General features: G+C 47.3%; 1 protein-coding gene across 1 annotated transcript in view; it reads right to left on the bottom strand.

Annotated features, from left to right (window-relative positions):
• LOC135828054 (uncharacterized) overlaps positions 1-22,450 on the bottom strand; it is a 42,629-nt gene that overhangs the window by 18,682 nt on the left and 1,497 nt on the right. The window contains exons 2-8 of the mRNA XM_065340489.1: positions 20,526-20,822; positions 19,563-20,105; positions 18,411-18,857; positions 17,395-17,502; positions 16,096-16,293; positions 13,993-14,295; positions 1,070-1,375 (exon numbers count right to left, since the gene is read on the bottom strand). Of these exons, the coding sequence (XP_065196561.1) occupies positions 1,070-1,375; positions 13,993-14,295; positions 16,096-16,293; positions 17,395-17,502; positions 18,411-18,857; positions 19,563-20,105; positions 20,526-20,822 (2,202 nt within the window). The remainder of the gene's footprint in view (positions 1-1,069; positions 1,376-13,992; positions 14,296-16,095; positions 16,294-17,394; positions 17,503-18,410; positions 18,858-19,562; positions 20,106-20,525; positions 20,823-22,450) is intronic.

Below are 22,450 nucleotides of genomic sequence, written 5' to 3'. Positions count from 1 at the left end.
TCTCCTTTTTATACCCACTCCCATCCGGGGCAATGATCAGGTACAACCACTGGGGTACAATCATGATGTCATACCCCTTCACAACCTTTCTATTACCCGAAAAATCGTTTTTTACTTAAAAACCTGGCATCCGGTTTTTACCCCAAAAATGGGGTACTATCAATAGTACCCCATTTTTTAGGACTAGACCATGTACCTCACCCAGAACCGGCCCGACACATCCTACTCACTTGTACTTGTACTTGTTGCTCACTGCCAAACATGGGTCTCCCCGGGAGAGGGGAGAGAGACTCAAAAGGAATCTTGGTAAGATGACTCAATTGGCTATTGAACCGCCCAACGGCCGACACCCCTGAAATCCCCAAAAACTGTGGGTGAACTTGAAAATGATGCCACTTATGGGCTCACCACACCTCAGTAAGTGGGTGAGGATAAGGTGCAGAAAAAGTGTTGACCACATCAGGGTATCCGTCCAGGGATCCAGCTGCAGTTACCCCTGCCCCCAGTGAAGGTAGTACTTGCTTCTAGTGTGGGTGGCTAAATCAGACTGGATCTGATATAAGCTTCATTTGCACCATTGATTACACAAGAGTTAATCTAGCCGTTCGGAGCAGACACTTTCTTCATTAGAGAGGTTTCGTTTCACGTTGTTCTGCACTACACCGTGAAATTTCACGTCGGTGTGGCAAATTTTGGCGTCGAAACTCCCGTTCATGACGTGAGCTGAGGTCAACTCACGTTCGACGTGAACGCGAGTTTTGCAAATTTAGCCTTGCTATCAGGTTGGGATTATGGACTCGATTTTGTCGATTTTGCCTAAACTAGCTATAAATAATATTTGTGTGACTTTGGCCTCACCAGAAAATCACTTTTTCACTTTTTGAAGTTTTTGCTCCCAGTTTTCGCTCCTGTCGTCAGCGAAACGACGTGCTTCACAAGCAACGTGAAGCGAAAGCTCTTTTTGAGCTCGCGTCAACGCAAAAAAATTGACGTTCACGTAAGAGCACAAATCACGCGGGTCGAAACCTCTCTATTCTTATACTAGAGGCAATAATTATTATGAACTCACCGTTGGAAATGCAAGTCCGGATTGCTGTGAGGAAATTCTGGTCTTTCCGGTGTGACCTCATAATGACTGCCAGCACAAGCTGGAAGTCCTTACTGCAATTATTTAGCTGGTCGTATTCCTGCTGCGAGATGTGGGGCTGAGCAGCAGCAGCTACGTCAGTGCGCCTCGAAAACTCCAGCTCATTGTCATAGCTCTGTGGCAGAACTTCAACATCATCCTCATCCTCATCATCCTCATTGTCCTCTGACAGCACTCCATCATCCTCTGTCAACTCGTCTAAGGCCACAGTGGAGCTGCTAGAGTTGCCTAAAAGTCAAACAACAAGAAGTTCATAACGTTACTTCATGTCAAGATCATAGACAAGGTAATTGTAACTCGTGCAAGAAGGCAAAGGTGGACTCGCAGGAGTGTTCAGAAAAGACTAGGGCTTGATAATTGAAAGTGCTACATCATAGAAAGCCAGGAGCCAAAACATAGAGGTGACGTTGGATTTACTTGCCGGGTCCATTTTTTTGGCATGTGGCCATACACGTTTTAAGTGGTTTTCCAACACAGCATAGTGCCACATCCATTGGTAATGACTGCACTGGGCCCTCCATGTCACTTCTTGTACGAAACAAGTTTACGCCTACACGCGACACAAGGCGTTTGTTTTGTTTGTTTGTATAAAAGCTATATTTTACTTTCCCATGGGTCCATCTACTAAATCAGATTCTTTCCCGTAGGTGGAGTGGGTCCAATTTTTGTTGCTAGATTTTGACTGCTAACGACTTCTGACGTCATCGATTTCTAGCCCCACTGAACTTGATACGAGCACAGACAGTGGAAGGCTGTCAAAAACACAGTTTCTTTGCCTAGCGCAGCTGTGGTACAACTTAGGGACCGATTTACTTGGCTCTGAAGCTGGTTTACAACTCCGTGAAGACTTCCACTTTACCTCAATGTTTTCCTTGGCGAAAACCTTTCCAGGAAGTCAAGATAATGACATATGAGCCGAGCCAAGCAAAAAGGTGGCTTAGGCATAATTTTTGGAAATTTCTTTTTCATGCCAAAGTGATGTCTACCTATCCAGCTTCCATCAAGGAAATTTTGGTGCCCATCTGAAATGTATATGTGCCATAAACAAGCAAACATTGCGCACATGTCCCAGCATGCCTGGTATCAATGAAACTAAGATAATACTTCCTCCGCGTCATCGAAATTGTCGCAGTTTGACTAGTGACTTGTCACTTGTTACTGACAACTTCATAAACTAAGCCATTCGAAACTTATTACACAGTATGATAGTCTGAAGACTAGAGTAACGTTCTAGGACAATTGGACTGAGAGTTTTCATGCAGAGATGAAGTCCTCGTCGTCGCTGATGTCAATGGACACAAAAATATCGTTCCCAAATATTTCAAGGAAGGTTGAAAGTTGGTCGCACCTCATCTCAAACGCTTTGACTTTCTCCACAAGACAAGAGCTGCTATGCTTGTCGTCTGCTAGCTCTGGATGATTTCTACTTCACCACCAACGAAGCCTAGTAAGAATACACGATCGTTGCGAGGTCGGTTGATTACCGTCGGCGGAATCACCTCGGAATCACCTCGATCTTGAAAATAATGAACTTTTTTTAGCCGTGGCATGCCCACATGTACAGCTCATGCAGGTAAGTGTAGTATCACGTCCAGCGCGCCCTCTTTTTCAGCACTGGTATACCATGGTACGGCACCTGCGCGTGCATCACTAGCACTACGTGTAGAGTCTACACGGCTCTTGCAGGTACAATCATGTACTAGTAGTAGTACTGAGTGTCTCAGCCAGAGCGACAAATTTTATCGCTGTTGCAGGCATTTAGTTTGCCGACCCCTCGATGTTTCTCCAAGCGCTGCCACTTGTTCCACGAAGTCATTCTCACCCCAGATAAGGTAAAGCAGTGATGGGGCTTGAGTGAATGGCCATAAGCACGAGAAATTTGCAGGCTGCAACACCTGACTGATCTCAGCGAGTCGAAATTACCAGCGCAGCGACATCAGCGAAGAAATTGCGTCTAGTTCAAAAATTCCAGCTTCCAATAACAGAAAATAGAACTTTGCCGTCACCCTATACTGATGACTATCGCCTATGTCCGATCCCTTGCCTCTGGTACGAGTGCTGGTGAGTAAATACCGCATTTTACATCAAAAGTCAAACTGCGACAATTTCGATGACGCGGAGGAAGTAATCATTATGAAGACCTGCCCCCCCCCCCCCTCCAGAAAACATGGGACACCAAGTGGAGACAAAGCTTAGCAGGTGTGGAAGCAATACAAGAAGAACGAGCACTTGAGTTGTGATTAGAAGATCCAAGAAAGAAGTAACGAGAGAGCTTGGAAGCTCAGGGCCCTACGCTATGCTTTTTTGCCTTGATGACCTAGACAAAAAAAAGCATAGGGATGTTATAAATTCTTTGAAAAAATCCTCTTTTTTTAAGACATAACCTGGGATTCGAACCCGCACTATCGCGCGCCCTGCATGCATCCCCCGATACACTTCGCATACATACTAATTCTTCCAAGTTGTTTCACATTGTGATCTGATGGCAAAAAAGCATAGGATGTTATAAATTTTTTAATTCTCCTATTTTTTCAGGCATGTCCTGGGATTCGAACCCGCACTATCGCCCTACATGCATTCCCCCATACACTTCGCATTCATACCCATTCTTCCAAGTTGTTTCACATTGCGATCTTGCATTTGAAAGCCCTATTTGAATATGCATTGTGGCCAGCCGTCTTTGATGGCACGGTACGGTAGGGGATAGGTACGGGACAGGTACGATCGAGGGTAATACGACACCGTCTCCCGTACCGTACCGTACCATCAAACACAGCTGGCCACATGCAGCTGCCCGCAATATTCAAATAGGGCTTTCAAACGCAAGATAATAACGTGAAGTAACTTGGAAGAATGGGTATGAATGCGAAGTGTATGGGGGAATGCATGTAGGGCGATAGTGCGGGTTCGAATCCCAGGATATGCCTGAAAAAAAAATAGGAGAATTGAAAAATTTATAACATCCTATGCTTTTTTGCCGTCAGATACGGATAGCGCCAGGCGTGACACAAACAAACAAACAAACAAACACACACACAAATACCAAACGAGAGAGCTTGGAAGCTCAGGGCCCTACGCTATGCTTTTATGCTTTTTTGCCTAGCTCATCGTACATATTATAAGAACTGATGGAATTGTCTTTTTCCGTTGATTGGCCACATCACTGTATTGCAAAAACGTTTCAATCGGTTTGAATATTATGAGTTAGGCAAAAGTCTTTGCAGAATTTATTGCGGATTGTTATTTCTCTAATAATCATCTACTTTTGTTTTGCTCCTTTAATTTTTATCTCCTTATATTGTAAATCAACAAATTTTGGCCGATGAGAAATAGAAACCTCTCGATTAGAGAGGTTAAGATGCACGTTATTTCCGACGTGACGCACAGTTTCACGTCAAATTTGAAATCGATCGGTATTTTTGCTCTCACATGCATCCATTGCTCAATCATGCATCATTTGCCTATATGACAAACGTTGGCCTGCGATTTACTTTGGCCGGTTGGTACCAAGCGGCGAAATCAGCGAAATTAAATCGCCAGCGAACATTAGTTGATTTTAATACAGGAATCGGATTTTCTGGCCTTTTTGTAGTAATACATGTACATTGACCTGTTGAGCCAATGACGCCGCCGAATGCATGGTTGCCTGTGGAGCACATTACATAACTTTACAGTCTCCTAAAATACGTATCCTGTCCGACGGCAAAAGAGGCTGCAGATTTAGTTTTTCTGCGCGTCGACGGGATGTCTGCGACGCGAAAGTTCAGCTCGCGTTATTTGGCTCGCACGTCGAAAAAATCAACGCGAGTGACCTGCTGCTCACGTCGAAATTTGGACATTACATAACTTTACAGTCTCCTATATAAATACGTATCCTGTTCGACGGCAAAAGAGGCTGCATATTTAGTTTTTCTGCGCGTCGACGGGATGTCTGTCCTGACGTTTCCTGGGACCGGCGCTGACTCTGCCGATCACGGGCGTTCTGGACTCGACGGGATGTCTGTCCTGACGTTTACTGGGACCGGCTTAGACTCTGCCGATCACGGGCTTTCTGGACTCAACGGGATGTCTGTCCTGACGTTGCCTGGTACCGCCGGACTCTACCGATCACGGGGATCTCTCTTCCGACGTTTCCTGTGACCGGCACTGAATCGCTCGTTCACGCTTATTTTGGAGACGACAGGATCTCTCTTCCAAAGTATGTTTATGCTGACGCATCCTATCACCTAATCGGCGTCTATTCTAATTTAATTTCCTCCTCGTCTCCCTATTTCTTTCCAAATCCCCCTCTACATCAGGGAGTCGTATGCATAATACGACGAATATTGGTACGGTACGGGACAGATACAGGAGCCCGCAAATATTGTGGACAGCTGTTATGTACAATCATGTAGAGCCTTTGTAGTCACAGATACGGGACAGATACGGGACAGATACGGGACAGATACGGGATAGCGTCAGGCGTGACACAAACAAACAAACAAACAAACACACACACAAATACCAAATTAAAGCTGTGTGGACCCTGGCTAGCGCCAGACGTTACTGAAGTAACGTCTTCTGCATAGCTACGGGAATTAAAGCTGTGTGGACCCTGGCTAGCGCCAGACGTTACTGAAGTAACGTCTTCTGCATAGCTACGGGAATAATTGATCTATGCATCTCATGTCACTTCATCACGCAACACGAATTTTCATATCCTTCAATGATTTTGTGAGTCTGTGACTATATTTTCGCTGGGTTGGGAAATGTCGCATCTTACCAAGACAGTCCGTCATCCTCTCTCCAATCACCTACGCCATGATGAATTAATCCTTTCCTGTAGCTCGTAGTGTTGTGCCAGAGATCGAGCTCCATTGGTCTCTTGCACGTAGGTCCAGCAGATTGCACATCGCTAAAAAGTGGCACTGATTCTTTGTCCGTCCTAGTCCATGTCATTCTCCTTCCCTGGTGTAGGTAGTGGAGAAGCACCACGGGACGATATGCTAGCAGGTAGAGTCAATGCATCGCTTCGCCGTGTAGCACTATTGGCCTTGAAATGAGGAACATTTGGAGTACAGTACGCCACGTCATGAACATTTTGAAGGTACCCGAAACAAAGTGATACATCACAGCAAGATCCAACTCACTAGGGAGCTTGTCAGAGTGATAGTCACGGCTTGTAGACGTCGCCACATAGGTATACCTGCCGCTCTAGTCGTGGCCGCGATGAGAACCACAGCCACTTTGAATGAGCGAGTTTTCCTCGTCAACTAGGGTTGGGCGCACACGGAGACAGAGTGTCATCCTGCTCGCCTCCACATTCTCCAGAACGCTTCATTACGATCTCTGGCAGCGCCGAGAAGTCCCCACGATCATGAAAGAGGGAACAGTGAAGAAGTGTTGCTCAAAAATAAAAGGCCTCTTTCTTCTTCTCCATTTGCAAAATATTTACTTGAAAGGATGCTCGAAAGTGAATAATTTTCGCGACTACACTCGAGTAGAATTTTGCTGACTGTGACGTTTTGGTGATTTTCTCGATTTGTTGGCAAAACAATAAGCCACTTTTTAGCTTGGCGCGCTCATATGACGAATCATTGGGCTGCTAGAGTAACGGACTTTCTAGAGGTGTTGTTGTTTTCAGTAAAAGTGACCCTTTTTGTTGCTGAACCTTAGTGGATAGGCGACAATACCCTACCGCAGTGAAATGGATATCCTAGCCTAGAGTAGTCCATCGGTGGTAGTACATGTAAAGTATAATACACTTCATTGAAAGTATATACAGCATGTAACCAACACAGATGGCAAACACTCGATTACAGTTTGAAGGTGCCAGGCAAACCAGAGTCAGGACCACTCTGCCTTTCGGATGCAATTGGATCCACGTTGTGTGTAAACCCATACTTGCCCTACCCACAAGATACCCAACTTGACTATGATCAGAATGGATCCAATTTCGCCCAGAAGTTGGTATTTTTAAAAGATTTCTGATGCCATTACTATTAAGCTCTTCATGCCATTAGTTGCCCCAGTTCTATTGTAAAAGACCCAACAACTATAGGAATTATCTTCATACATAAACCAAACTCCTCGTAGCAGACACGCACACATATACACATTATACGGGAACACACAACGACACTCACGGGCACACACACACACACACACACATGTGCAAAAACACCTGTCCTGTCCTGTCACAAGGGTAACGTGGTCCCCGGATGGGCAACGAAGAGAGAATAGGAGAACATCATCCCATGGCCGTCCAAGACACAAAAACAAAGGTTCGCCAGGATTCGGGTCATATGAAACTGTTACCACGAGACCGACATATGGCAGGGGGGACAACCTGGGCTGTGGTGTCTATTCCTGCCCTGGACCGAACAGATGCAGCTATCGCAGTACGCGCAGTGCGCACCACAACACTGCTCCACCGTGGCTACACTGAGTCATACACTTGCGACGGGCAAGGTCGTCACGTCTTAAAAAGGTGGCTCATACCCAAATCTGAAAATAGAAACTGCCCGATCGATTTTGTTGGAAATTGCACAACTTTTTAATCGCACCAGAATGTTGTCAGTCCCGAAAAATGGGAAGGATTTAAACAAACAGTTAGCCAGCTAATTATAGAACGCCAGTATTGGCGGTCGGTGCCGTGCAATGTTATCGCATGAGCTGATTATTATCTTTCTTCTCATGGTGGCCGTAGCCAATAAGAGAGAGACAGTACTATGTCTTATCAATCAGAGTGGGTGCAATAAACCGGGAGAAACAGTGCCTAGTGGCAGCCGTGGTTTGGGTGCTTCATTTAAGTAAAGACGAGGAAGGAAGTATATCCATTGCGAGGGCAGGTAGGGGATAGACCTTGATTAAAATACTATACCTAGGCTGGGCTACAGCGGGGGTTGGAGCATGTGCAAACAGATGATACTATGATCGGGGTAACTTCTCTTTTGAATGCATTTATTTCTCGGAGGGAGTAACAGTGTGGTGGCAGGTGGTTGTACTGAGTGCATGCTGAGTACAAGGGTGAACGTTGAAGGCGGGTGGAGTGGGTGGTGGGGAGGGCAAAGACTCGACGACGCCTCAATTCTCGGCTTGGTGGCTCGGTGATGTAGCCTGAGGTCGCAAGCTGGATGTGTGGCGGGGATCGTTTGACAGCGATGGTGTGTGCAAAGAGTAGCTGCTTGAGCTTCCTGCGGGATGAGAGGGTTGGCCAAGTGACGTGGTGGAGTAACGAACTGTGGTGGCAAGGACTGAAGAGGGGGAGTCGGAGGCAGAGTTTTGCTGACCGCCGTTGGAGACGTTCGAGGGCATCTTGTTGCTGAACATTCATAGCTGACATAGCCAGAGAACCATATTCGATAACGGGGCGTATATACGTGGTGTACAGTGCTGACAGGGCGGTAGGTGAAAGACATCCACGAATCCGTCTCAAGAGGTGGAGAGTGCGCGCAACTTTGCTCTCGATGTGCTGGATGTGGGCATTCCACTTCAGGTCGGCCTGAACGATGATACACAGGTGTCGCTGGCTCTGGACTCTGTTCAGTGTTTTGCCTTTCAACGTTATTGTCAGGGGGAAAGCACCGCACAGTGTCATCACGACCGTCTTCGTTTCGTTGACGGTCAGGTGCCAGGTGTCGAGCCACGTAGCGGCTTTAGTCACACTGGACTGGAGCGCTCGCTCTGCTGCCGCTGCTGAGTGGTCGCTAGCGATGAAGGCGGTGTCGTCGGCGAAGATGCTGTTTCGTGTGGCTTGGGAGTTGCAAGCTGCTGGTAGGTCCATCGTGTATACGAGGAATAGCAGCGGGCCGAGTACCGATCCCTGAGGGACTCCTGCAGGGATGTCAAGCCAGTCAGAGGCTGTGCTTCTGATTCGGACCCGCTGCCTCCGGCCCAGGAGGTAGCTCTCAAACCAGCAGAGTGCTGCACCCCTTACGCCATGGTGTTCAAGCTTGTGCAAGAGGCCACGGTGCCACACGCGGTCGAAGACCTTAGAGAGGTCAAAGAAGCAGACGTGGACTGACTTTTTGACCTCAAGGTCCGCAGCAAGTTCGTGCAGCAGGCGGCTTATTTGGTACTCTGTGCTGTCGTTCTTCCTGACGCCTGACTGTTCTGGAGGGAGATGGGGTTGGATGTGCCTGTAGAGAGCTTTGTGGGCGTTTCTTTCTTGCAGTTTTGATACGACGGGTGGGAGGGAGATAGGACGATAGTTTGTGGGACAGGCTCGACTGCCCTTCTTGAAGATTGGAGACACCCTGGCATCTCGCCAGTCTCTCGGGACCTGTCCGTGGGTGAAGGAGTGATTGAAAATTATTGTTAAGGAAGGGGCGATGCGGTCGGCAGTGAGCTTCAGAGGAATAGATGGGATTCCGTCCGGGCCGGCGCTTTTTGTTGGTGTCAATGTGACGAAGGAGCTCGAGTACCTCCACTTCAGTGGCGGTGACATCCTGGAGTGTCCTGTCAGTAACCCTTGGCGTGTGGATGGGAGGAGGAGGGCCGGTGCACCCATGGAGTGACTGCCTGCTCTGCTCAACGAAGAAGCTGTTGAAGGTTGTAGCCTTGTCGAGGTCAGAGCTAATGGTGTTCCCATCACATTCCAAGTCGGGAACGCCACGCTGTACTGAGGTTCTAAGGAGGGACATCACATTGAACAAGTTGCGGCGATTGAACGCCACACCGTGCTCATCCACCGTGTCCTCTCTTACTAGGTATCCGTGCACATAGTCAGACTTCGCGGACCGCAGCTTGGCCGTGACACTGTTACGTTGCACAGGGTAGGCTCTCCATGATTCAGTGATTGTTTAGTAACTGGTGGTGTTAGTGGACATTATTCCATAACTTTTAGTTCCTTGGTCTTTTTATTTCTATAAATTTAAACATTTCTTCATAGTTTAAACCCGATATAAAATTTCTGGTATTTTGCATTTTGCACAAAAAGCACATCCCAGCATTTTGCCTCTACTGTTGTATTGTTCAAAATAAATGTTATACAGTAAAACCTGTGACTACCGACCTTCCCTTGGTGCCAGCAAAAGCGGTCTTTAGTAGCAGGTGGTCTTTAGTTAGAGGTTTGCACCGTGCGACCATATATGGATCCCATTATATGATATGTATATCAAAATGCAGCTAATACAATTCCCGAGGACTTGCGCAATACCATTCTTATTTCAGGTCAAACAACACTTGGAGAGAAAGACGGAGAGACGGAGAGAGACAAAAAGAGAGAGAAGATTAATTTTTTTCAAGACATCAAATTCAGCTGCTACTTCTGAAGCCAGGAGTCAAATGTTCCCTGCAGAAGTTTCGTTTTGCGCTGGGCTTCAAATTTGTTCATGCAATCAATCGTACCGACTATCCTTGTTGTGACTTCTCGATTGTTTGAACACGATCCTTCAGCATCAAGACCATGCGGTGCTGCTTTGTTTCTGGATTTCTTGACGCCATCGTCGATTCGTTTGTATGACTGGGGTGACAGAGCCGCTCAGTCTTCGTTTCTCCTCAGAGTAGTAACATCGAGCAGAGAGCGCTTTCGATGCGCTCTCCAAGACGTTTCCTATCATGTTTATTCTTGACAGCGCTTGAAATTCTGACAAGTGTAGTGGAGTCCAACCGACAGTCAAAATTGCCTGCGTTCATTTATTGAGCTGTAGTACCGAAAGATTCCTTTCAGGACCATGGAAAATCAACAAAATTTCAAGAAGGAGCTTTTAGCAACATTTGATTTCCTACATCGCGGTCGCTAGTTACGGGTAAAAAATCGTGTTTGGGACAAGAAAAGGCGGTCGCTGGTCGCGTTCAGCAGGTAGTCGCTAGTCACAGTGCATTTTGAATGTAAGACCGTCCGTGCCTGGCGAAGTGGTCGGTAGTACCAGGCTGGTCGCTAGTCACGGTGGTCTTTAGTTACAGGTTTTACTGTAGTACCAGGCTGGTCGCTAGTCACGGTGGTCTTTAGTTACAGGTTTTACTGTAGTACCAGGCTGGTCGCTAGTCACGGTGGTCTTTAGTTACAGGTTTTACTGTAGTACCAGGCTGGTCGCTAGTCACGGTGGTCTTTAGTTACAGGTTTTACTCTAGTTTTCTTTTCAGGTATCTGAGTGGTGAGTTCTGCAGTGAAGCCAAGCCAAATAGGGTGGCTGGACTTTCTTTTCAGGGTTCTTGGCTGCCCACACTAACAATCTCATTCGGTTTGGAATGCAAATATCGGGACTCCGCGGGGTGCTTCCCGAAATTGGCCCGATAGACTTTCTTCATTTCTTCAAGAAGTACTGCCAGCTATGTGCTTCATATGCTAAACATTACATATTTGACATTGAATCAAGGTGAAGTACCTAGGAGCACGGCTTACTGAATCCAATATTGGCTGATGTGTGCGGTGGACCAAAACACTATAGTTGTTGTGAAACCACAAGTTCTCGAGAGTGAAAGGCCTTCTCACTTGTGACATTGTGTTCGTGTCAATGCAGTTGTATCCCGGCTCCGCCGTACCGCTGATGATTACGACGTAGTATACGCTACATACGCTAAGTGTGGTTTGCTGTGTGCGCTGTACTTGTATGTTGTATGCGTATGCTTTTCTTATATACGCTGTCATTTTCACGCTATAACTACCTGGTGGGTATAGTGTTGTTCATTCAGTTGTTCATTCATTGTTCATTGTTATTAGTCGATGGAAGTGAAATATACTGTTGAGAATAAATAGTTGTCCTCATGCCGTGTGGGGTCGTTCGTTCCTGACACTTTAGAGAACCAGAGGGTTCAAAACATTTGGCGACCACGCCAGGATACGAAGCGAGCATGGCACATGAACTATGGATCATTGAAGCCAGCTTTATCGCTAACGGAATTCGGTATGGATTTGAAGGCGATAGGTTGAGAGAATACGTGGAGAAGAGGCTCCGACAGAGCGAGGAGTTTGAAGAGCGCAATGCTAGACGGCAAGAGGGTGCGCTCCGCACAGAGTTTAACGAAAAGCTCAAGAAGATTAACGAGCGCATCGCCAGCAGTAAATATGAGGGAGCAAAGCGAGATTTGCTTGCCTCGCCCGGAAGGCCGCCGGACAAGGCGTGTAAGACTTTGCTTACAGACAAGCAGCGGTCAGAAGAGTACTTGAAGCCAGTGGGAGGATCAGATCCAAGGCCCACTGCGTCGGTACAGAGCATGGCGACATCGGTCGGAGACGCTCAGAAGCAGCTGGAGTCTCGGCCGAACGACGTAGAGGCGCAAGAAGTAGAGGCGCAAGAGTTGGAGGCGCAAGACTTAGAAACGCAAGGCGTAGAAGCCGAGAAAATGAGAAGGGCGATACTACTGGTTAGCACGGAAGAAGTAAGCGGCGAGACTGTGTGGAACACAGAGATCCGATGTGTGTCCTCGGATTCCGCGCCCGCCCCGGGTCGAAGCAGTGTACCGGCGACCATGTCGTGTGTGACAGCCCACATCGTCGAGCTTTATGACATTATCGGTTGTGTGTTGGCTGGTCCAGCGTCTGCCCCATGTCGAAGTGGATCGGTGACAGTGTCGTGTGCGACAGCCCACAGCGGCAAGCTTCGCGATGTCGAGTTTTCTGAATTGGTGGGCATTAGTGATATTCTACCATGGCCACCACCGCAGCAGCAGATGATGCGTAGTAAGCCCCAAATCGTTTGACTTGTGAGTTGTTGTACGGCGGTGAGAAGCCCTTTGGTGGGGAGAATGTTGTGAAACCACAAGTTCTCGAGAGTGAAAGGCCTTCTCGCTTGTGACATTGTGTTCGTGTCAATGCAGTTGTATCCCGGCTCCGCCGTACCGCTGATGATTACGACGTAGTATACGCTACATACGCTAAGTGTGGTTTGCTGTGTGCGCTGTACTTGTATGTTGTATGCGTATGCTTTTCTTATATACACTGTCATTTTCACGCTATAACTACCTGGTGGGTATAGTGTTGTTCATTCAGTTGTTCATTCATTGTTCATTGTTATTAGTCGATGGAAGTGAAATATACTGTTGAGAATAAATAGTTGTCCTCGTGCCGTGTGGGGTCGTTCGTTCCTGACACTTTAGAGAACCAGAGGGTTCACAACAATAGTAAAACACAATGGCCCAATAAATTTCATTGAAATTATGCAGAGGTATACTTAGATAGTAATGGGAAGGGCCTGAAAAGGTATAGCCCCGTACAGTAACCAAAAGCATACTGTCAAGTGCTCTCAATTTGTCGATTTGGGGGTAAATTTACATGTTACTGCCATCAATAAAATTGGACCTGCTTTATGGATTTCCTTTAAATTTGGTAAGGATGCTCCTTTGATTGATGAAAAACTGCCTGGCATTTATTGTCAAGTTTCATGTTTCTGTTACCACCAGAACATTCCTTTGGAGTCGATTATAGAAGCTACTCTTGTCAAAGGCAGTACCGAAAAAAAAGAGTTTTCACCGGGGAGGCTCGAACCCGCGGGGGCAAAAAGTCGAAATATTTATACTCCAAACCTGGGCACAAGGATGCTTAAAGGACTAGTTTTCGTTTTAGGTACGAGGCACCTTAAGAACCAACTGCCACAGCGATCAAACTGGCATTATCCACGCTGTTGTTGCACTGCAAGCTCTGCAGTGCACCAGTGCCTGGCACGATCCTGGCGGCGCAAGAAAGTCCTCTCACACAAAGAGCAGTTGACAGCAGCAGCTGCACCACTAAACATGCTGTGCGAAGAAGATGCATCACCCTCTGTCCAGGTGTATACTGTCCTCCACTCGGCACGAGACTCACGCACGCACATGCACGCACGCACGCACGCACACATACACATACACACACATACAAACACACACCAACACATACACACACACATATAGAAAGACACACAGCACATGATAGTATAGCAACATGCCTGTTATCTCTCGAAAGTCAATTATGGTCAATGAGGAGATGTCGATGATTTGAAGTATACCCAGGCCTCGCAGCAGTCCAGGATAGTGTACTGCAAGGTAGAGTAGATGACCCAGTGTCCTCATTGGTAGCAGCAGTACCACCTGGATAGAATCCCAGGCGCCTGTGTAGATGACCTGAATTTTATCCTTGGAGAAGGTAAGGTCCTCCAGGTCCTCAATCACTTCCCTTCGGATCCTATGTTTAGTGTAGTCATCAGGTTTTCCGTTGATGATGATTTGGACCAATGTCCTAATATCTCCTCCTGCAGGACACATGTAGATTCACATGCATGGCCGCACACACAAACAGACACATGCTCACACATCACACACACAAACAGACACATGCTCACATACCAACACACATACACACACACAAACAGACACATGCTCACATACAAACATCACAACCATATAAACATGCATTAAGAGTAATGTAGGTCTGCACACGCACATGCCCGCCCAGACACCTAAGCCAGCAGCAATTCTGGTTGGCACATGGGTGGCGCTGAGCTCATCGTGAAGATGGCTACATTTATGTGTGGTCTGTACCGCTCTTAGTAACTTCTGAGTCTGGGTACTGATTGCATGGATACAACAACTTCTTGCAATGCTTGAATTTGTGTTTTCCCGTCGACTTGATGTACACAGTGATTTCAAAGCGCCATCATGCAGTTTTCCCTCTCTGCAGATGCCTGACTGATGTACAAGATGATGTACAAGATGATTATGTATATCTACTACCACCAGCCATGCTTCGATCAGTGCACATGCAGTAGCCATACTTAAACGTACCCGGCTCTGGCCAGGTTGCAAGAGTTGTATCAGGTACACATGTACATAGTTGGTTTGAAATCATGGAGCAGACACTAAAGTATTGGTCTAACAGCCTGTTTCTGGGTACAGGAGTAGAATTTGGCCTTCTTAGCTGTTCACTTTCAATTAAAGGGGAAGTTAAGGCAAAAATTAAAATTTCACCAGTTGTAGTCTTCGGGGTGCTGAGTTGAATGGTCTTGGTCCGAGAAAGCTGAGACGCTCCCTTCCTACTTGAATCCCAATCGAACTCGCGCACTTCCACCGAAACTGGCTGACTGTGCCCTACTAGATGGGGATTTGTATGCAAAATGTCACTAAAAGCGCCATTTCGTTCTTATAAATGCACGGATGACCGGGATTGGCCCATATGTTGTAGTCTTTTGGATGCTGTGTCGACTGGTTTTGGTCTGAAAAGGCTGCGATGCAGCATTCCTCCCTTATTCCCAATCGAACATGGTTGAACAAGTGGTCACGTGCTCCTGGGTGCCCAAATCACCTGGTCACCACGCCAGCAGGCGACAACTTTCATACCAAGGTTCAACTCGAGTGACAGGACTGCACCCAAAAAAGGTCAAACAGGCTAGTAAGTTGTACCCTGCAGGCACGGTGACAGGGTGACTGGTGTACGCAGGAGCACGTGACCGCTTCTTCAACCATGTTCGATTGGGAATAAAGGAGGAACGCTGCATTGCAGCCTTTTCGGCCAAAACCAGTCGACTCAGCGTCCAAAAGACTACACCATATGGGCCAATCGCGGTCATCCGTGCTTTTACATAAACGAAATGGCGCTTTTAGTGACATTTTGCATACAAATCCCCATCTAGTAGGGCGCAATCACCCAGTTTCGGTGGAAGTGCGCGAGTTCGATTGGGATTCAAGTAGGAAGGGAGCGCTGAGTTGAATGGTCTTGGTCCGAGAAAGCTGAGACGCTCCCTTCCTACTTGAATCCCAATCGAACTCGCGCACTTCCACCGAAACTGGCTGACTGTGCCCTACTAGATGGGGATTTGTATGCAAAATGTCACTAAAAGCGTGTATGGTAAGCATGGTTGTTTTGCACATTGTCAGAAAGCCTTGGACCTCAGCTATGCGTAGAGCGCCATTTTAGCTGTCTCCTAGCAACAAGACCCCCAAAAAATGAGGGCCAAACGTACCGATACTATAGTATCGGTACGCTTATGATAGACCGGTAAAGGGTTAACTTCCCCTTTAAACATGAAAGAGGTAGAGAACGGGATATTTCAAACCTTTTCTTTCCACTCGCGTGAGTGCAGGATCAGTTATTCTGCTCTTCGACTTGATTCTGACATTATTTTTATTGAGGTGCTGCTTGCATAAACTGTCCAAGATAATTCCATCACAGTTATCCACAGATGTCATCAGTTTGCTGTCCAAAAAGACCGTAACTCGAGCATTGCGCAGATCATTTTCTGTCCATTCTGGCCCTACACATTGTTGAGGAATTGATATGGAAGAAATCACAACAAACATTCACAGTCAATACATGAGCCGCAATCAGCGAAAACGACCCTTAGAGGTTTCGTATTTTTTCGATAAAAAGGTCGATTTGTGACGTTCAACGATTTGTTTTGATCGCGCTGCGAACAGCGCGACGAGTTCTTCTTGCACTCCTTGCTTGAAGTAATTTTTTCGAAGAAGTGGTGTCGAGTGGCGACTCCAGTGTTCCTTGATCTTGTTGCAATGGCAGCGAATGCCAGAGCTATTCGCTGAGCACACATGGCAGTCATTGTGTACAGCTAGCTCGAGCTTGATGGGGTGTGGGTGGTGAAGTAGCCGCTGAAGTTCAGAGTAAGGATGAGACGTTCTTTGGTTCTGACATCGATGTCGACAGGGAGGCGGAATCGCAGCCGCCATCTCCTGCTGCGATGCGGCTCAAGGTGGCCGATGACTTGTCAGAGTCGGAAGATAAGGAGTCGTCAACTGAGATAAACTCTGAGTCTGAGGCTAGTGACGGCAGCGACGTCGTGTCTTCAGCTATGGAGGAAGAAATGGAAGACGAGATTGCGGAACGACTCCACGCAGGACGCAGCTGCGAATATGTCGATCATCTCTCCGCACTCATCAGCTATTCTCTTTCATTATAGCTGCTTACTGCACTATTTCAACTATTTCAAAGGTATTCAAGCTGCCCATCCACCTTAGAATGCTGAATATTCATTGTACACATACATCATATACATACGTTGCACCAATTGGGAGTACATCTTGTATATTGGTGTATACACCCATTTGAATCGTAATATTGAACTTTTTCTTGGCTGAGGTCCTTCAGTAGATGTGTTTCAACAAATTTCTAACCAAAAAGGAATTTTGAAAATTTTGACCCTAAGGGCTGAGGCACATATTGTAAACCTGAGTAGCGACCGTACAACCGTGGGTTGACCAGATCTGAATCCATGCCACCTGGATCCGGATTCTAGCAATAAAACAGGTCCAAAGATTGCGAATCCGGATCCCAGGCCCACGGATTTGCACAATCCAACATGTCCTAACTGCCCATGTAAGGCATGCCCTATATACCTTACCTTCGGTGTCTGAGCTAGTAGAAGAGCCGGACAACCCTGAGTCACCTTCAGACATTTCGGGGCTGTCCAGGAGGGACTGAGACTTGTGCAGCAGAGAGGCCTGGGAATCTGAATCATACAGCATGGCAAATTAGAGCAGTCACATTGAAACAGTCACTTGTGCACAAAGTGTGAACTCTTCTTTACTGATGTTCTGTGAAGTCAGGTCACCAATTATGGCAACTAAAGTTAGAGAGAATGTATATGAGTAAATTCACACACAATAATACTTCCTCTGTGCAGAGAAAAAAATTCTCTCTCTCTTTTTCTCTCTCTCTCTCTCCTTTTCTCTCTCTTTCCTTTTCTCTCTCTTTCCTTTTCTCTCTCTCTCCTTTTCTCTCTCTCCCTTTCTCTCTCTCTCCTTTTCTCTCTCTCTCTCCTGTTCTCTCTCTCTCCTTTTCTCTCTCTCTCTCCATTTCTCTCTCTCTCTTTCTCTCCTTTTCCCTCTCTCTCTCCTTTTCGCTCTCTCCCTCTCCCTCTCCCCTCCCCCTCCCCTCCCCCTTCCCCTCCCCTCCCCTCCCCTCCCCTCCCCTCCCCTCCCCTCCCCTCCCCTCCCCTCCCCTCCCCTCCCCTCCCCTCCCCTCCCCTCCCCTCCCCTCCCCTCCCCTCCCCTCCCCTCCCCTCCCCTCCCCTCCCCTCCCCTCCCCTCCCCTCCCCTCCCCTCCCCTCCCCTCCCCTCCCCTCCCCCCCCTCCCCTCCCCTCCCCTCCCCCTCCCCTCCCCCTCCCCTCCCCCTCCCCCTCCCCCAGACTGCACGGATAAGAGAGGTGTGAGTGTATCCAAACGACACAGCTGGCTTAAATGGAAATTCAGCTGCAACCGTAGAACAGCTACTTTCTAAACATGATGCACATACAAAGTTTGAACTCGGTGCGAAATGATGTTTCATACAGAAACCCTTTCATATTCAATAACTTCCACTGGCACATGCACATTGTAGATAACAGGTATACAAGCTTCCAAGGACATACCGCTTACCTGGACTGGTATGAGCCATACTTGGAGCTGACACATAGTCAATATGCCTGGACAATTCCTCGGTGAATGCTCTACCAACACTGCTAAGTAGGGCCCTCTTGGCTTGTGGCTCGAGAGGCAGTGAAGAAGCATGTCTCCCTGCTGCAGCTGCTGCCAGCTGTGCCGCATTTTCAAGGTGGACTGACGCTGGTTGCTGTGTACTCTGCTGCAATGCAGTTCCTCTCCTAGCAGCATTACCATCAGCTGTAAAGCTGCCAGTGCTAGTGTTAGCTGAGCTAGCGATGGGATGTGTTGTAGTGGCTTGGGTGGATGCACTCATACAGGTCTGGCTAAGACCAATTGTAGTCTCTGCCGTAGTAGAAGGACCTGACATTGATGATGGTGGTCTACCAGTGGAGGAGCAAGCTAAGGCTGCACCGGGCTGCAGAGCAAGAGGTGGTTGTGCACCTGCCACAAGTACACCACACACAGACATGTATTTGTATTTGTATTTATGGATTCCCCACAGGCCTCAGCCTAAATCGAGGGAGTCTCCGTCCGCATCCACAAACCGATTATCAGATTTCAGGTTGCTACATTTGTATGAGCGTGCGAACACTCATACATCAAATCCCATTGATTATGAATGTTTCTGCGGTGAAAGACTGGTGCCGTGACACGTCAGCGCATACCAGTGTTTCAAGTCGATTTCACATTCACCATAAAGCTGATGAACGGAATATAGAAACTGTATGGATGGCTGGGGTGACCTGTAGACTGTCTTCCTGTCTGTACAGTATGACATGCAGCCTCTATTGTAATAGCCAACATACCTCATCACGAGGCACAAAGCTGTGGCCCATGATCAGTTGACTCAATGCCTTTTAAATTCTTGTTTTTCATTATTCAAATGGTAACCATAGGAATTGATTTATGACGTCGTCTGACACACTCCTGGACTATCCCTAATCAGACATAAATAATACACAGTGTACAGTAATACGATAATACACAGTGTACGGTAATGCGGTTGCATTCCTGTTTCTAGCATTCATGGTCGATGTACATGTAGTCCTTTGCGACCATGACCATCCCCGCAACTTCCCTTAGCATCATACATTGTTTCCTGTCACGTCCCCTTCGAATGTCAACTATAATGCAAGCAAAACTCACCTGAATAATTGCAATGATTTAGTGCTGGTACAGCTGATACTGTGGCTGTTGCTCCTAGTTCTGACTCTGCTGTTGCTCCACACGCTCGTTCTGACATTGCTGTTCCAATTGGAAGCCTTGCCTGGAGTGACGCTTCAGGGGTTAATACAGTTGCTGACGAAGCTACTGCGTCTGTTTCTGCTACTCCTGCCATTGCCACTGCTGCTGCTGCTGCTTCTGCTCCCGTTGCTGCTGCTGCTGCTCCTGCCGTTGCATCTGCTGCTCCTGCCATTGCCCCTGTAGCTGCTGCTGCTGCTCCCGCTGCTTCTCCTTCTGCTCCTGGTCTTGCTGCTGCAGTTCTGCTTTTCATCGGTGGACACAGTGGTGCTACTTGCTGTCCAAGTGGCGATGGACTCGTTGCCCCTGGAGTGGATTGATACGCTGGATATCCTGCTGATGCAGCTGCTGCTGTCGTGCAGTCTTCAGTTGGCTTGGTTACAGGTGGGTCTGCTCTGGTTGCTATGGCGTCGGCTGATTCTGGTTGCCCAACACTGGACAGCAATTCTGGTCACGGGACAAAATAAATTCAAAGAAGGAAAATAGAAAAACCCACAGTCATGACATCATAATAATTATTCTATTCCCAAGCTTCATAGAGTTGACTGCCACCGCCACGACTCACCGATACCAATGTCTAATCCGATACCACAGGACTGGCAGAAGCAGTTTCTTGATTGGTGTGGCCATACCCTAGCCTTTTTATACTTTGTGAATGATCTGCTGGCCACCCATTACCTAACCAGAACGGAAATACACTACAAGGCTAAAGAGACCAGCAATGGAAATTTTCTTCTGTGCTGTTAGTTGATAGAGCTTGCATTGTGTGCAGAACACAGGTATAAGGCATACACAGGGTAACATGCACAGACTGCTGATAATTTACAGAACGTTCACTACACTAATCAAAACAGCATCAAGTATCACCTTGCTCTGGATTAGCTACAATACGAAGCATCTCCAAGTATCGGGCAGTGTAGCCCATCTGGCGGATTGCTGAACATAAGACCAGATAGGATTCAGTTTCTCCAGCAAAAAGTATTGAAATCAATTCTTCATTGTGTTCAGCCGTGCCCTTTTGGTCTTGTATCTTCCTCAAACGTTTCAGTTGGCCAAAGCTGAGTAGTCCCTCTTCTTGAACTAGACGACGAAGCCGAACAGGGTCAACATCTTGTAACCACACGTGAATTTTGGAGACAAACTCCGTTGTTTTGTATGGGTTGCCTACAGAGAACAAGACCAAAAATCAAAGAGAAATGTGTCAGCTTCACAAGCACAAAAACAACATAAGTGTATTTGCAATGGGAACTTGAAGAGCTGGACAACCCACTAGATCTATTTCATCACTTTTCGAATAGTGGCCAAAAAAGAATTCATTTTATGTGCGGTTTGTATGTAACATGTGTGATTTGGGCAGCAAGGTATATTTAGCCCTGGCACACGCTCAATATTGACATAGTGCTGTGAGTGGTGCGTGCACATGGGTATGCCTTAAAAGCACAACCAGGTGTGTGTCTGCATTTATGTTTGTGCACATGAATGTGTGTGTGTGCGCAAGCACCTGGGAGTGTGTGCAGGCGGAGGTGTGCCCGCAGGCCTGGGTGTGTACCCGTGGGCCTGGGCTAAGCCATACTTGGGTTCCTATTTTGAAATGGTTCTAGTAAGTATTGTTGTCTGATGATTGGTTTTTGCCTTGAAACTCTGAGTTACAACAAAAAACAGCCCTATATACTTCCTTTTGTGTACCTCTTGCGTAGTAAGTATTAGATGTAGAAAGGAAAAGGAAATATAGATACGAGTTGAGAGTAACTTTCCATCACTGTAACTACTATACAGTCAGAAAGTGCAGCAACTAGGCACAAAACTGACAGAGTACTGAGACATTCGACGTCCTGACACCTAGCTTCAACACATCCTCAACACATCTCTTCAACACATCTCTCTCTGTAAGTATTAGAGTGTGACATTTTTCCTGGTGCTGCCCCGAGACCTATTAATGACACTAAGCTGAAAATATGATTTTCACAAGATTTGCCCGTATCAGGTTCTGCATCTCAGCTCTTCACTTGCAACCTAATGTCGTGACTAGCGACCAGCCTGGTACTACAGACCACTTCGCCAGGCACGGACGGACTCACATTCATATTAATTATGGTTGTGCGGTGCAAACCTCTAACTAAGGACCACCTGCCACTAAAGACCGCTTTCTCTGGCACCAAGGGGTGGTCGTTAGTCACAGGTTTTACAGTAGATGTATTGGCAGACTGACAGGCTTGCCGACAGGTAGTGGATGGACTTACGGACAAGCTAGAGGGTGGGAAGTCTGACTGACAGATGACTGGATGGTTGGAGGGCTGGGTCTCTGGCTTCAGGGCTGTGTAGATTACTGGCTGGATGAATAGATAGCTGGCTATTGCGATGCATAGATAGAGAGATACAATGTACCTCGATGGATGAATGCATGGATGTATGAATGGATGGAGGGATGGATGGATAGATGGGTGGACTGGTGGATGGAGGAATGGATGGAGGGGTGGATGGATAGATGGGCGGACTAGTGGATGGATGGATAGATGGACGGACTAGTGGATGGAGAGATGGATGGAGGGATGGATGGATAGATGGGCGGACTAGTGGATGGAGGGATGGATGGATAGATGGGCGGACTAGTGGATGGAGGGATGGATGGAGGGATGAGTGGATGGATAGATGGGTGGACCAGTGGATGGAGGGATGGATGGAGGGATGGATGGATGGATGGATAGATGGGCGGACTAGTGGATGGAGGGATGGATGGAGGGATGGATGGGTGGATGGGCGGACTAGTGGATGGAGGAATGGATGGAGGGATG

This window comes from Sycon ciliatum, chromosome 12 (assembly GCF_964019385.1).
Source record: "Sycon ciliatum chromosome 12, ocSycCili1.1, whole genome shotgun sequence".
NCBI classification, from domain to species: domain Eukaryota; kingdom Metazoa; phylum Porifera; class Calcarea; order Leucosolenida; family Sycettidae; genus Sycon; species Sycon ciliatum.
The sequence above is the reverse complement of the archived record's forward strand: the minus strand, read 5'-3'. Positions and strand labels throughout refer to the sequence as shown.